The 13535-nt window shown below is 54.6% G+C and overlaps 3 protein-coding genes across 8 annotated transcripts; 2 read left to right on the top strand and 1 right to left on the bottom strand.

The window, feature by feature from the left end:
* Nucleotides 1-813: 813 nt before the first annotated feature.
* Nucleotides 814-6056, top strand: CLIC1 (chloride intracellular channel 1). The gene is made up of 6 exons (XM_019438858.2): nt 814-1081; nt 3134-3243; nt 3460-3585; nt 3744-3850; nt 4472-4653; nt 5660-6056. The coding sequence occupies exons 1-6, from the start codon at nt 1043-1045 to the stop codon at nt 5819-5821; spliced, it is 726 nt and encodes a 241-aa protein (XP_019294403.1). The 5' UTR covers nt 814-1042; the 3' UTR covers nt 5822-6056.
* Nucleotides 6057-6168: 112 nt separating this feature from the next.
* DDAH2 (dimethylarginine dimethylaminohydrolase 2) lies at nt 6169-9639 on the top strand. The gene is made up of 7 exons (XM_053905219.1): nt 6169-6603; nt 7438-7800; nt 7912-8011; nt 8135-8208; nt 8372-8491; nt 8975-9124; nt 9314-9639. The coding sequence occupies exons 2-7, from the start codon at nt 7504-7506 to the stop codon at nt 9428-9430; spliced, it is 858 nt and encodes a 285-aa protein (XP_053761194.1). The 5' UTR covers nt 6169-6603; nt 7438-7503; the 3' UTR covers nt 9431-9639.
* A 318-nt stretch (nt 9640-9957) lies between these two features.
* On the bottom strand, nt 9958-13199 carry MPIG6B (megakaryocyte and platelet inhibitory receptor G6b). Of its 6 annotated transcripts, none has more exons than XM_053905221.1 (6): nt 13078-13199; nt 12528-12875; nt 12280-12370; nt 11912-11952; nt 11695-11774; nt 9958-11584 (listed from the first exon to the last, which is right to left on the bottom strand). In XM_053905221.1, the coding sequence occupies exons 1-6, from the start codon at nt 13136-13138 to the stop codon at nt 11480-11482; spliced, it is 726 nt and encodes a 241-aa protein (XP_053761196.1). In that variant the 5' UTR covers nt 13139-13199; the 3' UTR covers nt 9958-11479. The 6 variants fall into 6 exon arrangements, 5 of the variants coding, with proteins under 5 accessions (XP_053761196.1, XP_053761195.1, XP_053761198.1 ...); XM_053905220.1 differs by having other exon boundaries at nt 11695-11793; nt 11912-12029; XR_008423108.1 differs by having other exon boundaries at nt 11471-11584; nt 11912-12029.
* Nucleotides 13200-13535: the final 336 nt, after the last annotated feature.

The raw sequence follows: 13535 nt of genomic DNA on the forward strand, positions 1-13535 counted from the left end.
GATCATAAAGAGTTTGACAGAACCTCGAAAATCAAGCTACTCTTCCTCTGCCTCCCTACTTATTTGTGTCCCCAAGGACTCCACTTACATTATTCCATCTGATCTTTGCTTTTTTTCTTCCATAATAGGACCAGCTACCATCCCCTCCAGGATCAGTGCAGCTCTATTCTGTGGCCATAAAAATCCCACCCTTCCCCGCTTCTCCCATCTTCAATCAATCAGTCAGAGAAGGACAAGGGGCACAGGAAGGGGCCCAGAATGGGGGCAGAAGTGGAAGTATTAAAGCTGACCAGGCTACTGAGGAGGAGCAGACCTCCCCCAGTGATGAGGCCCCTTGGCTCAGCTTCTTGTTTCCCTAGCACAAGTCCTGGTTGTCTCCCTTCCCATCCCCTGCCCTACCTTTCACCACTCTCTTCCCCCAATCTCAGTGTCCATTTCCAGGTCCCTGGAGTCTGGAAGGAATATGGAAAAAGGAATAAACGACCACCTTCACATTCTAAAATTCCCTCCCTAGACCCTCATGAGCTTGACCAAGCTGCTGATGTCGTTTCTTGTGTGAGGGAGGAGTGAGAGTGTCCTCTGATTAATGCAGCAGGGAAACTGAGGCAGGAAAAAAAATCCTGTGTTCAAAGAGACTGGCGGAGAAACGAGGAGGTTCCCAGGATTCCCTCTCTTTAACACCCCCATCCCTTATCCTCGAAGAGACCTGAGGATCTCCCCTCTGGACCTACTCCCTAGATCGTCGAGTCCCGCCCCCTCTAGTCCCCTCCCCAGGTTCAGGGCGGGGCGGGCCCGGCCCGTGAGTCAGCGGCTCCCCGATCTAGCCCGGGAGGGGATAGAGCTGGAGGAGCGGGGTGCGGGGTACGTTGGGCTGGTGGGGAGGTCGCGTCTCGTGTGAGCGGGTCTGATCCGGCTTGTGCTGAGCCGAAGGGACAGCCCTAGGTCTGGGGGGAGAGAATCCCTGCCTGTGAGACCCGCCTTCCCTGGCCCGGGCCCCTCCCAGTTCCCCAGCGCCGACCGCTTCCTGGTCCCCGTCGCAACTATGGCTGAAGAACAACCGCAGGTCGAATTGTTCGTGAAGGTAGGAGCACCTTCTCCCTCCTAGGCCAGCTTCCCAATTCCTGGAAGACAACTCTCACCTTTACCCCGCTCCAGCCTTAACTCCCCAATCTCTTCCCTCCTTGACCCCCTCCCCAACCCCACGTGCAATCTTTGGGGTGTGTGTGTGTGTGTGTGTGTGTGTGTGTGTGTGTGTTGGGGGGGGGTGGCTTTGGAAAGGGAAGACAATTGTCGTGTGTGTGTTTGTGTGTGTGTGGGGGGGGGGGGGTGGTAATGAGAATTCTATGCCCAATCCTGAAAAGTTTGTAGAAGTTTCCAGCAGCCTTAGGAGGGTTCCCAGGAGTTGAGAATATTGACGAGGCTGGGGGAAGGGTCGGATAGGAAAGACTGGGGGAGAATGGTGCAGTGGGACCCAACAGGGTTTGGAGGGTCAGAGGGAAACATCAGGACAGGTGGTCCTATGAGAAGACCAGAGTGAGGAGTGTCTTGGGGGGAGACTTGGAGAAATGTGCAAGTGTGTGTGTGGCAAGGTAGGTTTCAAGGGAGAGGGTGTGGTAAGGGAGGCCGAGAGGGGATCCATGGGGAAGGACTGGTAGGTGGAAGGAAGTGAGAGAGTGGAAGTGGAGTTATAGCAGCGGGGCTGGAGATGGGGTGGGTCCGGAAGGGTTCCAGGGACTTGCAGAAGCCAGAAAAAGGGAGGTCGCTAGATGCGAGTTTAGCTGGGGCTCCCACAAGGATAGGTGGAGAGAGGTATCAGAAGGAGGGGGAAGCCTGGGTTAGGGCATTCACGGTTTGGGGCTTTTAGAAACAGGAGAAAAAGAGTCGCCCCAACTCTCTCCTCTCTCTGTGGGTGTGGATGAAGAGTGGTGGTCCTTTGGCCTTTGAGAATATGAAAACACAGACCGCAGACTCCACTGTTGCTGCTCTGCTCCCCTCCCCACTCCAGGGCATTCTTACCCAATCCTGGACCTCATCTCTGCACCTCCCTCTCCATCTGTGTCTCCTTGTTTTCACATTCTCCCCACCCTTCACTTTCCTGCCGCCTTTCTCTCTACTTCCCCTTCTTTGTTCGTCCTTCTTTGTGCGTCCTGCCGCTTTCCCCCTTCTTTATGCTTGGGGCTTCTGGGGAAGCCATTCCCTCTCCCTGTGCCCAGCTGTGCCTGGGCCCGCCCCCCTTAGGTGTGGTCCCCACCTCACTCATACTCGCCTCAAGGGCTATTTTTATTCCTGGGTGAGGCTGCTCTACAGAGCCCTGGGTCCTGTGTGAGGACAGTTATCTGGAGCTACGGGCCATGTGCTGGGAGATCCCGCAAGTAGTGTGTGGGGAAGAGGGAGGTGGCCCTCCGCTGCCCAGGCCTCAGCCTCACAGGTCCCTGCCCCCACTCCTTGCCAGGAAGGAAGCTGCTAAGGCCGGAGACACAGTGAGATGAATCACCCTCAGCCTAGGGGGAGGTCCCTTGGGGGATGAGGTCACCACTTGCCAATTAGAGGGCAGCCCCCCTCTGTAAAGCCCTCTACATCTTTAGGGTGAGGCTCTGGGCCCCTTGACTCCCCTACCTGGCTGCCAGAAACAGCTTGGTGGAGACATAAAGAACCAGAACCCTGGCTTCCAAACCCTGCTGCACCTTGCCAATCTGCAGACTCTACTCCGTTCAGGAATCCAGGCCTCTAACCTACCAAGTCCCTCTCTATGGATGTGAGGATTAAATAAGTGTTTGTATGTAAAGTGCTGAGAATAGCATATAGAAAACTGCATTACTGTTTAGTCTTCCCTCTCTATGGTCCAGATCCTCCAAGTTCTCCAAAACCCCATCCCTCTGCCTCATTCCCACCTGTCCTGACCCCTCTGGGGAACCAGAAGTTGCCCTTTGCAGAAAATGTTCCCAGTGATCTGCGCTAGGTTTGCTCTACCTCCAGAGTGGAGAGCCCACTTCTTGGGGGAGCTTTAACTGGTGAGACTGAATGTTATGACAAGGCAGAAAACAGCTAGATCTGGGAGTAGGAGGTTCAGAGAATGGCCTGGGGTTGGGTGGGGTGTACCAGGCCTAACTTTGGGGTGGGGGTTGCTTTTCAGGCTGGCAGTGATGGGGCCAAGATTGGGAACTGCCCCTTCTCCCAGAGACTGTTCATGGTACTCTGGCTCAAGGGAGTCACCTTCAACGTCACCACTGTTGACACCAAGAGGTGGGCCAATTTCTGTTCCTCTAAACACCCCTGGTGCACACATATGTGCACACATATATGCACACACATACACTCACCTAATCCTAGCCCTTCATCCTGCACTTTTCCCCGCCCCCCTCCACCCAGAGCTCCTTTTTCTTCCCACATCCCTCCATCTCCCCTTTCTGGTTCTCCCTGACCCCCTTTTCCTGTCCTGATGCCTGGCCTCTTCTCCAGGCGGACTGAGACAGTACAGAAGCTGTGCCCAGGAGGGCAGCTCCCATTCCTGCTGTATGGCACTGAAGTGCACACAGACACCAACAAGATTGAGGAGTTTCTGGAGGCTGTGCTGTGCCCTCCCAGGTATAAGGGCACTTGGAAAGGAGGGAGTGGGTAGCTGGGAGACTCTAGGAAAAAGAGGTGTTGAAGAAGTGGAAAATGGGAATGGTGATGGGCTAGAGCAGGGGAGCTGAGGCTCCTTCCGGAAGATAACTTATCCTGTTTCTTCCATTGGCTTTCAGGTACCCCAAGTTGGCAGCTCTGAACCCTGAATCCAACACGGCTGGGCTGGACATATTTGCCAAATTTTCTGCTTACATCAAGAATTCCAACCCAGCTCTCAATGACAGTGAGTTTCAAGGGTTGGAGGCCAGGGTCCTAGGAGTAATGGAGAACATCTAGGGATTGGGAAACATTAGGAGCACCTGGAAATTCAGCTGTCAGGGAGGTGGAGCAGATGTTGGCAAACCTTCACTGCCTCTCGCCCCAGCCACCTTACTTTTACTTCAGCCCCATATTTCTTCGTATTTATGATGGCTGTGACTTTAAGCTTCTCTCATTTGTTACCTAGTCTCTCCAGCCCCACTGAGGACATTAGTTGGGTTAGCTGCTGGTCTGTTTTCTGGCAGAATAGGTTGTGCTTAAGAACAGTAACTCTAGATCCAGACTACCTGAGTACAAACACTACTAGCTGTGTGACTTTGAGCAATTCATTTAATTTCTCTGTAAATCCATTTCCAGATCTATAAAATGAGGATAACAATACCTATTTCATGGGTTTATGTGAGAATTAGATGAGTTGTTGTGTGTAAAGTGCTTAGAATAATAACACATGGAAAACTACGTTCGTGTTAGATATTATTCTCTTGGACTGGCCTCACCATTAGTATTCATTCACCCTCCACTCCCTAGGTCCTCCCGGACTATGCTGATCTTTTGATGTTCTTACCAATTCCCCTTTCTTGCACAGATCTGGAGAAGGGGCTCCTGAAAGCCCTGAAAGTTTTAGACAATTACTTGACATCCCCCCTCCCCGAAGAAGTGGATGAGACCAGTGCTGAGGATGAGGGTATCTCTCAGAGGAAGTTTCTGGATGGCAATGAGCTCACTCTGGCTGACTGCAACCTGTTGCCAAAGCTCCACATAGTGCAGGTGGGTGGTCATTGTAGGAGTAGAAGGTGGCCACTGGATGGCTCTTTAAGAAGCTCCCACACAGGTTTCCCATGACAACCACTCCTAAGGTGGTTTCTTTCTTGGGATGGTTTCTGTGGATTGCTACCAATAGCAGATACTACCCCATTCCTTCTCGGCAGCCATTGCTGCAGACCAGGGCTTGAGAGAATTACATTCCGTGACATAGGCTGTGGGTGCAGCAGATTGGCCGAGAGTAACATATCCCAGTATTGCTATCAAGAGTGTTCTTCCTATCTCTGTCACTGCCAAATCCCCAGATAAGACAAAGCAGGCTTTTCCTAAAATCAGAGCTTTAACTCTTTTTATAGCATCAGTCTCCACTTCCTCTTGTGATGAAAGATGAAAACTGCTGGTTCCCATGTTTTTGTCTTAGCCTTAAAGCTATGGTTTAGTTTGTGAAACATGGGCCTAATGTCAGTCTGCTACAGACCTCTGTATTGAAAACTGTATACTGGACGCTGAAAGACACAAAGATGTACGATGATTGGTTCTTGCTCTCAAAGGATTTGAAATCTAGCTGGGAAGATAAAACATTCACATGAAAGTGAATTAATAATACATGATAAAAGCCAAATGAAAAATAGGGGCAAAAGTTTTTGTGGAAATTCAAGAGGAGAATTTTATGATTTGTGAATTATATCTCAATATAATCAAGGAGAGAAGTGGCACCATGGAATGGGGTGGTCTGAAAAGGAGCAGGTTATAAATGACCAGGATTTCAGTAAATGGAGAGGAAGGGTGAAGACAATAGGAGAAAGCGAGGAGTTAGAAAGCCCATTGGAGAAAATGATTCATATGGGAGATAAGAATTACAGGAAGAGAAGCCAGATAGTAGAGGTTCTTGAATGCCTGGACAGGAAGGCTAGATTTTATCATGTAAGCCTTGGGAGAAGGGAAAGACCAAGAGCCATTGTGGCTTCCCCTGAGGCTAACATGTTGGTCCCTCTCCTCTCCGCACCCCCAGGTGGTATGTAAGAAGTACAGGGGATTCTCCATCCCAGAGGTGTTCCGCGGAGTGCATCGATACTTGCGCAATGCCTATGCTCGGGAAGAGTTTGCCTCCACCTGTCCAGATGACGAGGAGATCGAGCTGGCTTATGAGCAAGTGGCCAAGGCCCTCAAATAAGCCCCTCCTGGGGCTCTGTGCCCCCCCTCTATTTTCTCCACAAAGGCACCAGGTGGTTTCCACGTGGCTACCCAATGGACACACTCCAAAATGGCCAGTGGGCAGAGAATCCTGGAGCACTTGTGTAGGGCTGACTGGGGGGCTGAGGGGAAAGATGGGGAATCTAGGTAAGATTTTTATTGTGTGGGGGTGTGGGTAGGACAATGTATTTCAGTAATAAAATACAGAATGAAAATGTAGTGTCGTTTTGCACAAAGGGGGCTGCAGTGTGGGTAACACAGAATGAAAGGTGGGTCAGTGACCTTGAGCTCAGGGCAGAAGCCAGGAATTTAGAAGAGGGGTATTTGTGGTCAGGCTTCCATTTTTCGTGCCGGTCCACCATAACGCTGTCTTGCGGTCCAGGTCCATGTCGCATTTGCTGCCCAGCCGACAGGGCCCTCCATATCTGGGTGGGCCTGGGCAGCACTCACGGGGCGGGGCCGAGTTCAGAGAAGGGGAGCGCAGTCCCTGTGGAGTGGGCGCGGCGTAGCAGGGCGGAATGGGCGTGGCCTCGAGGAGCCCCGCCCCGTCCCGCTTAGACAATGCCCCGGAGCCGCCAGACAGTCGCGCCCCCGCCCCACCGTAGTTCTTGAGCTCGCCTTACCCAGGGACCCCTCAAAAGCCAAGAGCTCCAGCCCCCGAGGCTTGAAGACTAGGACTCCCTTCTCCAACCAACTCTGTCCTCAGGGGGTGGGGCCCCAGCCAAGAACACAAGAGCGCTGGAGTCTGGGTGGCCGCTAGAGGTAAGTCTAGGGGTTGGAGATGTCCCCCGGACCGTGTGCGGGCCAGAGTTTGAGGTTGCCGGGCCCGTGCTCAATACCCGACAGAGTGCAGGAGGCCGCAATTTGTGTGCGGAGCTGAGCTGGGTAGACTTTGGGGGAGATGGACGGGGAAACGGTCCTGGAGCCGGGAGTGGTGCCCGCTCCCTGGGACCACGCCCCCGGTTTCCCCGCCCCTTGGATTTCGTTTTAGACCTCTCCCAGTCCTCCGGGACTCGGTCTGGTTTCTACTGGGTTGTGCTAGGGGTAGCACGACCGACAGGGGTGGAGAGAAGATATTTAACTCCTTAGGCTCTAATTCCTCCCTCGTTGCCCCTCTCTCCCTTTCTTGTTGGGCATTCAGGACTTCCATCTCCCAGGCCCTGACTATCTCCCCAGCTGTCTCCTCCTGTCCCATAACCCCTTTGGGTCCCTTGCCTCACTTCGGGTCCCTATGGCAGCGAGCAGCTGAGGGTTAAGGGGGCGGGGCCGTTGCATTTTTGGGGAGTGAGCGCATCCTAGCGGCTGCCAAGAGGGGCGCCTAGCAGGGACCTCGCGAAGCCCCCGAACAGGGGCAACAGGTGTTTTAGAGATTAGGGGTCCCGGTCTTGTTCCTCGGACTCCCTCCAAAGAAGCAGACCCCGAAGGGTGCGGGGTGGAATGGAGTTGGCGGGAGGGGAACTTCTGGAGGGGGTGGGGTGAAGTGGGAGGGGCGCCCGGAGATGGCAGAAGGAAGACCCGGGCGCTCTTAACCACCCCCTACGCCCTTCTGTGCATGTCTCTTTCTTTGCCCTCCTCCCTTTCTGTCTCTTCTCCCAGACAGGTGAAGTAAAAAGAGAAAACTAAGAAATCAGCGCGGCCGGAGGGGGAGACTGTGTGGATGGGATGGGGACGCCGGGGGAGGGGCTGGGCCGCTGCTCCCATGCCCTGATCCGGGGGGTCCCAGAGAGCCTGGCTTCGGGGGAGGGTGCGGGAGCTGGCCTCCCGGCTCTGGACCTGGCTAAAGCCCAGAGGGAGCACGGGGTACTGGGGGGTAAACTGAGGCAGCGGTTGGGGCTGCAGCTGCTAGAACTGCCTCCTGAAGAGTCGCTGCCGCTGGGACCGCTGCTCGGTGACACCGCCGTGATCCAAGGGGACACGGCCCTAATCACGCGGCCCTGGAGCCCCGCCCGCAGGCCGGAGGTGAGCGCCAGGGTGCGGGTGGGTAAGAGGAGAGGGGTAGCTGGCCGTACGGGGTTTTAAGAATTGCAGGTGGGAATGTCTCTGCCCCGCGCCCTCTTTTCCTGCCCTAAGGTCGATGGAGTCCGCAAAGCCCTTCAGGACCTTGGGCTCCGGATTGTGGAGATGGGAGATGAGAACGCGACGCTGGATGGCACTGATGTTCTCTTTACCGGTGAGGCTGAGGTGCCTGCATTCCTGGGCTTTGCACTGGGAAGCAGAGTTGAGACTGGGCCACGTCGGGCCTTGTTTCCAACTCACTCTCTCTCTTAAACCCCCGCGGCCTCCCTGGGCTCAGGCCGGGAGTTTTTCGTAGGTCTCTCCAAGTGGACCAATCACCGAGGAGCTGAGATCGTGGCGGACACGTTTCGGGTGAGGAGCAGGACCAGCTTCGTGCTGGGGGAGCCAGGAGCTGATGGGGTAGGAAGGGCGTGGGGTGGGACGCGGCGTAGGGAGGAGCCAAAAGCAGCTTGTGTTTTAGGGAATCCTCTCACTCCTCCCACTTCCCCTGAATTCTTTCCCTTGTTGCCCCTAGGACTTCGCTGTCTCCACAGTGCCAGTCTCGAGCCCCTCCCACCTGCGCGGCCTCTGCGGCATGGGGGGACCCCGCACTGTGGTAGCGGGTAGCAGCGAAGCCGCCCAAAAGGCTGTCAGGGTGAGAGGCGGGGCAGGGGTGGGGCAGGTTGGGGTTCGGCCACAAAAGTGGGTGTGGCTCCCGGCCCTAGAGGCTGAAAGCAGGGAGGTTCAGAGAATTAACTCCAAACCCTGCCCTCATGGGGCGGACTATCTAGTGTGAAAACCTGTGAGAAAGCAAGTTGTTATACTAGCAGGACAAGGACAGGGAACACAGCAGATTCACATCATCTTCCCGAGTTTCAAGTAACTCCCAAAAGATGGCAACTAAGCTATGACTTGAAGGATGTATGAAATTGACTGGGAGGGGCTGGAGAGGGGGAGAAGAGGGTTGGAGGTAGAAGGAAGTGCATGTGAGTATGAGGTGGAACAGAGGTAACTAAATCACTTAGAACACTGCCTGACACATACTAAGGGCTAAGTGCTTGCTAGCATTATTGTACAGCAAATGTAACTGTGTCCTCAGCCCTCTGAGCTTCAGCACTTCCTCTTTCCTCTCCCTCAGGCGATGGCAGTGTTGACGGACCACCCCTATGCGTCCCTGACGCTCCCAGATGACGCAGCTGCTGACTGTCTCTTTCTGCGTCCTGGGTTGCCTGGTGTGCCCCCTTTTCTCCTGCACCGTGGAGGCGGGGACCTGCCTAATAGCCAGGAGGTGAGGGAAGGCAGCAGCTCCACCACTGCCACCAACCAGAGAAAGGGGTCTCAGGCCTTCTTAGTGGGAGGAAGAAGGGGTACCGTCTCTGGAAGCATGGGTGGTGCCACCCTGAGCTGGCTAGAAGAAGGGCCTGGCTGTGGCCTCAGGATCTTACTCCCCTCTCCTCACTTTATATCCTCCCTGCAGGCACTGCAGAAGCTCTCTGATGTCACGCTGGTACCTGTGTCCTGCTCAGAACTGGAGAAGGCAGGCGCTGGGCTCAGCTCCCTCTGCCTGGTGCTCAGCACACGCCCCCACAGCTGAGGGCCTGGCCTTGGGGTCCTGGCTGGCCAGGGGTAGGGCAGCATTGGGATCAGAAGGGGAAGGAGGCTTAGATAGAGGACAGTGAATAGGTAGTAGTGGGGAGAGGGCCCCAAGATGGGGGGGGGGGAGGGCTTAGTGTGGGAAAAAGGATAGAGTCCACTGGGTGAGTCATCTTCCTCAGAGCTAATAAACAGAACCAACCTTTTAGACTGGGTTGTGGCTTGTGTCTTATTGGGGCAGAGGGGTAGGGGCAGGGCTGAAATCTGGGGTTAGTGCTGGGAAGGAGGCCTCCTTCATTCATCAAACCCTCATTAGGCACTTACTGACTCATTGCCCAGCCCTATCATAGGTGTTTGGGCACAAGATGGACAGGATAGAATTTCTATTGTGGGCAGCACATATGAGGGAGAGAAGAAAGAGTATGGGTGGATCACTCAATTTATCCAAATGTCAGATGATTCAGAAACTGGTAGATTACCAACTCACTCCTAGATGATAGAGAGGAAGAAGTGACACTTCCAGGGACATTCATTTTCATTCACTCATTTACTGAGGCTTAGCAGTAAAATTAAAAAGGGTCAGTCTCCTGATATCAGGGAACTCACAGTATATGAAATTGAAATACAGGTTGTGATGGAACAATTCACAGGATGTTGTTGCTATGAGATAAATAAGGAGACTGCCTAAGGCATCAAGATGTACACAGAGGTAGGCAAAGAGGGTCAGGAATGGCTTCCCAGGAAAGGCTACATTTCAACTGAGGATAAAGAAGAATTAGCCAGGAAGGTGGTGGGGAGGAGGAGGAAGAGTGATCCAGGAAGAAGGACTTGAATTGTGCAAAGGCATATTTGGAGGCTGGGGAGAATCTCTCCAAGGCTGGCACATTGTGTGCATGTGGAGTGACAGGGACAAGCCTGGAGAGTAGGCAGAGTGCTGCAGCACCTTGTACCCAAAGCCAAGGCCCATGGCTCCAGAGCTGAAGGTTATGGAAAGAAATACTGCAATTCTGGAATATAGGCCATGAGGAGTAGGTTACCATTTGGGGAGGACCCCTCTGGCTTGAGGGAGGAAGACAAGGACAAGAGGATGAGGTGGGGCTATGGGTGACCAGGGAAGAAATGAGAGTACATTCGGGTGGTAGCCCTGGGCGTGAAGAAGGGTAGGATTTCACAGTGACATTAAAATAGGACTTGGTTCATTGTGTGGGAGTGAGCAGAAGAAGGTCTGCATGACTCCCAGTTTCTGGCTTAGGCAACTGGGTTGATCAATAGAGAATGCAGACAAGTATTAAGTGACAATGAGTTGGGTTTTGGGTATGCTGTGTGCAAAATGCCTACGGCCAACCAGACAGAGATGTCTCAGGGATAGTTGGGAGATCCCATTCCCGGAAATGTGAGCTGGAGAGAGTTCTGAGTTGTTTGCAGAGGTGAGGGCTGAGAACTGGCTGCGGATGGCAGATTCCCAAAGAGGGAAGTCCGATAAAGAAAGGACAAACCTAGAATGGTGGGGAATACCATGGGGGTAGGGAGCAAGGAAAAAGAGTCCAAAAGGAAGACACCAGCATTAAAGAAAAACAGAGCTTAAAGAAGGGAGTGATCAAAGACCAAGCCAGATGAATGCTAAAAAATCTACTGGGTGTGGCCATCAGGACCTCACTGGCAACCTCATGGAGAGCAGATGAGCAGTGGGGGTGGAGTAAAGGAGAAGAAAATATGGGTGTAGGCCCCTGGTTCAAAGAGCTGGACTGTGGGGGGAAGGGAAGAGTAGGACAACTATCTAGGAGTTGTTGATGTCTTAAGATAGGGAGACAGGGCTTGATCAGGTTTAGAGAGAGCACCAATGGTGAAGTTATGAGATGGGGTAGCTGAAGGAGCAAGATCAGTGGCAGAGATAGCCTGGAACCCAGGGCTCCTGACTCTCAGGCTAGTGCTCGATTCTATCCCATGGTGGATTCCTTTTCCAAGTGAGTAGCCAAGGAGGGGCCAAAAGTTGTGGAGAGCTGAGAACCCCCAGCTTGCGAGGTTCGAGGTTTGGAATAAGGACTTCCCTTCAAACTACAACCGCATAGATGGTGGAGGCATCAGCAGGGACCACTGGGGTTAACCGGAGGGGCCTTCTGAGGGCCAGATGATCCAGGTCTGCATAGAGCAGGCTCTGAAAGGTGGGCAGGAAAGCAGAAGGGTCTCAGAGATCTGACTCCCTGGGGGATACAGGCTTTTCCTCGGGGATTCTGGCCAGCCCTCTTCCAATCCCCAGGCCCTTACCGGCTCCTGGTCCAGGTCCCCTGTGATCTTAGGCTCCTCCTCCTTTGCTGGCCTCTGGGTCTCTACTTTCACCAGTGGATCTATATGGGGGGGACAGAGCTGAAGAATTGAGAGAAAGTGACCAACTTGTCTGCTCCCAGGAAGGGCTCAGACTCAGGAATTGAGAAATGGGAAGTGCGGGAGCAGTAGAAGGAAAATGAGGTGGAATTAGTCTCACCAAATCTGGGGAGTGGTTGAGGCGGGTGCGGGGGTGATCGCCTGTAACGGATGTGTAGGAGTCTTTGAGTGCCATCAGTTTTGTCTCGTTCTCCTCGGGACCAACAGCAACCCAGCAACTCGTAAGGGTCAGACCCACAAACAATTTGGGCTCCACTCCCACCGATAATTCTGCCCATGCTCTGATCCTGCTCCAGCTCTATCTTCACCTTCCAAGCCAGGGCTCCACCCACCAGTCTGTGGCCTCGGCCCAAGTTGTGACCTCCCCCATTTTTCTCTAAACCACATGCCCCAGCTCTAGATCTAGCTAAAGTCTGCGAAGGTTCTAGTCCTGCCCTTCCCGACTCAAGCCTCACCCATTGTGCTCACCTGCGCCACCACCAGACCACGCCCAACGCCCCGAGTCCCAGCACTAGTCCAGCGCCCAGCAGTGGGATCAGGAGCTGGGGATACATGGACCCTGGGGAAACGGAGGAGGGGATGGCGGTGGATGCCGAGGTCAGGGGTGCGAGAACAGAGAACTAGCTCTCCAGGTCAAGAACGTCCAGCCAAGGCCTCTCTCCCTCCCCAGGGTCTGTGTTCGAGTTAAGCCCCCGTGCGCAAAGACCTGGACCTACCGTGGGCAGGCCCCGGAGCCCTGCAGTCAGCCCCGTCCCCTAGCACATGCAGCACAGTACGGCTCTCCTCCTCGCGGCGGCCCCTGCAGAAAAAGGTGCCTGAGTCCCCCGCGCTCAGGAGCAGCTCCAGCCGCAGGATACTAGGGTCCAGGGCACGTAGGCGACCAGCAAAGGGCTGGACGGGAGACACAGTGGGGGTCCCGCTGGATGAGGCCCACAGGATTGGGCGGCGTCCTTTGGACAGGCCCCTGCAGGCCGGGAAGCTAGGCGCCCAGGCCCAGCGGATGGGATGCGAGACCCCTACGCAGGAGAAATTCACCCGGTCTCCAGGGCGGCCGTCCAGTGAAGCTGGGTTTGGAGGGGACAGTGGTTAGGGCAAGTCCACAGTTAGAGACGAATCCCACTCCCGTCTCCTCTCTCTCCCCTCTCCTCTGCTCTCCTGCGCTCCTCATCTTTCCACACACACCACCCTCCCCTCCCCCACCCCCGCGCCGCCCCCTGCCTCGGTCTTTCCTTGCACCTATCCTAACTTTCCTGGGGCATGGCTTACCCCCGGGGTCTCCCTGGGCCCTCGCCAACAGCACAGGCAGCAGTTGCAGAACCAGGGCCATGACTGGGATGTGGTGGGGAGAGGAGGGAGTGGATCAGCAGAGGAGACCAGAGGGAAACCAAGGGGTTGGCGGGGGGGGGGGGGGGGGGGGGGGGGGGGGGGTCGCGGGTCTGGGCGCTCCGATAAAAGGAGGGCGGGGCTACCAGCTGGGATCCCTCTGGGAGCCCTTCACAGCTCTCAAACAATACTCGGTTAAAAGTGGTGCTCGGGCTGGTTACAGAACACTTTCGCAAAACTTTAACTCCTGCAGTTAGCAGGGGCCCAGAGCGTCCGGGCTGGCTGGCTGAGTTCAAATCCTGACTTCACGTGCGGGCAAGTCGCTTAACTTCTCTGGGCCTGTTCGCTCATCTGTAAAACAGGGATAAAAGCACCTACCTCATAGAGGATTGAGAAAGAAA

Source organism: Panthera pardus, unplaced genomic scaffold, assembly GCF_024362965.1.
Source record: "Panthera pardus isolate Hobbes unplaced genomic scaffold, ASM2436296v1 HiC_scaffold_17, whole genome shotgun sequence".
In the NCBI taxonomy this organism is placed as follows: domain Eukaryota; kingdom Metazoa; phylum Chordata; class Mammalia; order Carnivora; family Felidae; genus Panthera; species Panthera pardus.

Coding starts and splice junctions, on each gene's coding strand:
- CLIC1 (XM_019438858.2), top strand. CDS start 1,043: ATGGCTGAAGAACAACCGCAGGTCGAATTGTTCGTGAAG. Junction 1,082..3,133: donor AGGTCGAATTGTTCGTGAAG/GTAGGAGCACCT, acceptor GTTGCTTTTCAG/GCTGGCAGTGATGGGGCCAA. Junction 3,244..3,459: donor ACCACTGTTGACACCAAGAG/GTGGGCCAATTT, acceptor CCTCTTCTCCAG/GCGGACTGAGACAGTACAGA.
- DDAH2 (XM_053905219.1), top strand. CDS start 7,504: ATGGGGACGCCGGGGGAGGGGCTGGGCCGCTGCTCCCATGCCCTGATC. Junction 7,801..7,911: donor GCCCCGCCCGCAGGCCGGAG/GTGAGCGCCAGG, acceptor TCCTGCCCTAAG/GTCGATGGAGTCCGCAAAGC. Junction 8,012..8,134: donor CACTGATGTTCTCTTTACCG/GTGAGGCTGAGG, acceptor CCCTGGGCTCAG/GCCGGGAGTTTTTCGTAGGT.
- MPIG6B (XM_053905220.1), bottom strand. CDS start 13,138: ATGGCCCTGGTTCTGCAACTGCTGCCTGTGCTGTTGGCGAGGGCCCAG. Junction 12,371..12,527: donor GGCTCCGGGGCCTGCCCACG/GTAGGTCCAGGT, acceptor CCGTTTCCCCAG/GGTCCATGTATCCCCAGCTC. Junction 12,030..12,279: donor GTGGTCTGGTGGTGGCGCAG/GTGAGCACAATG, acceptor GACCCTTACGAG/TTGCTGGGTTGCTGTTGGTC.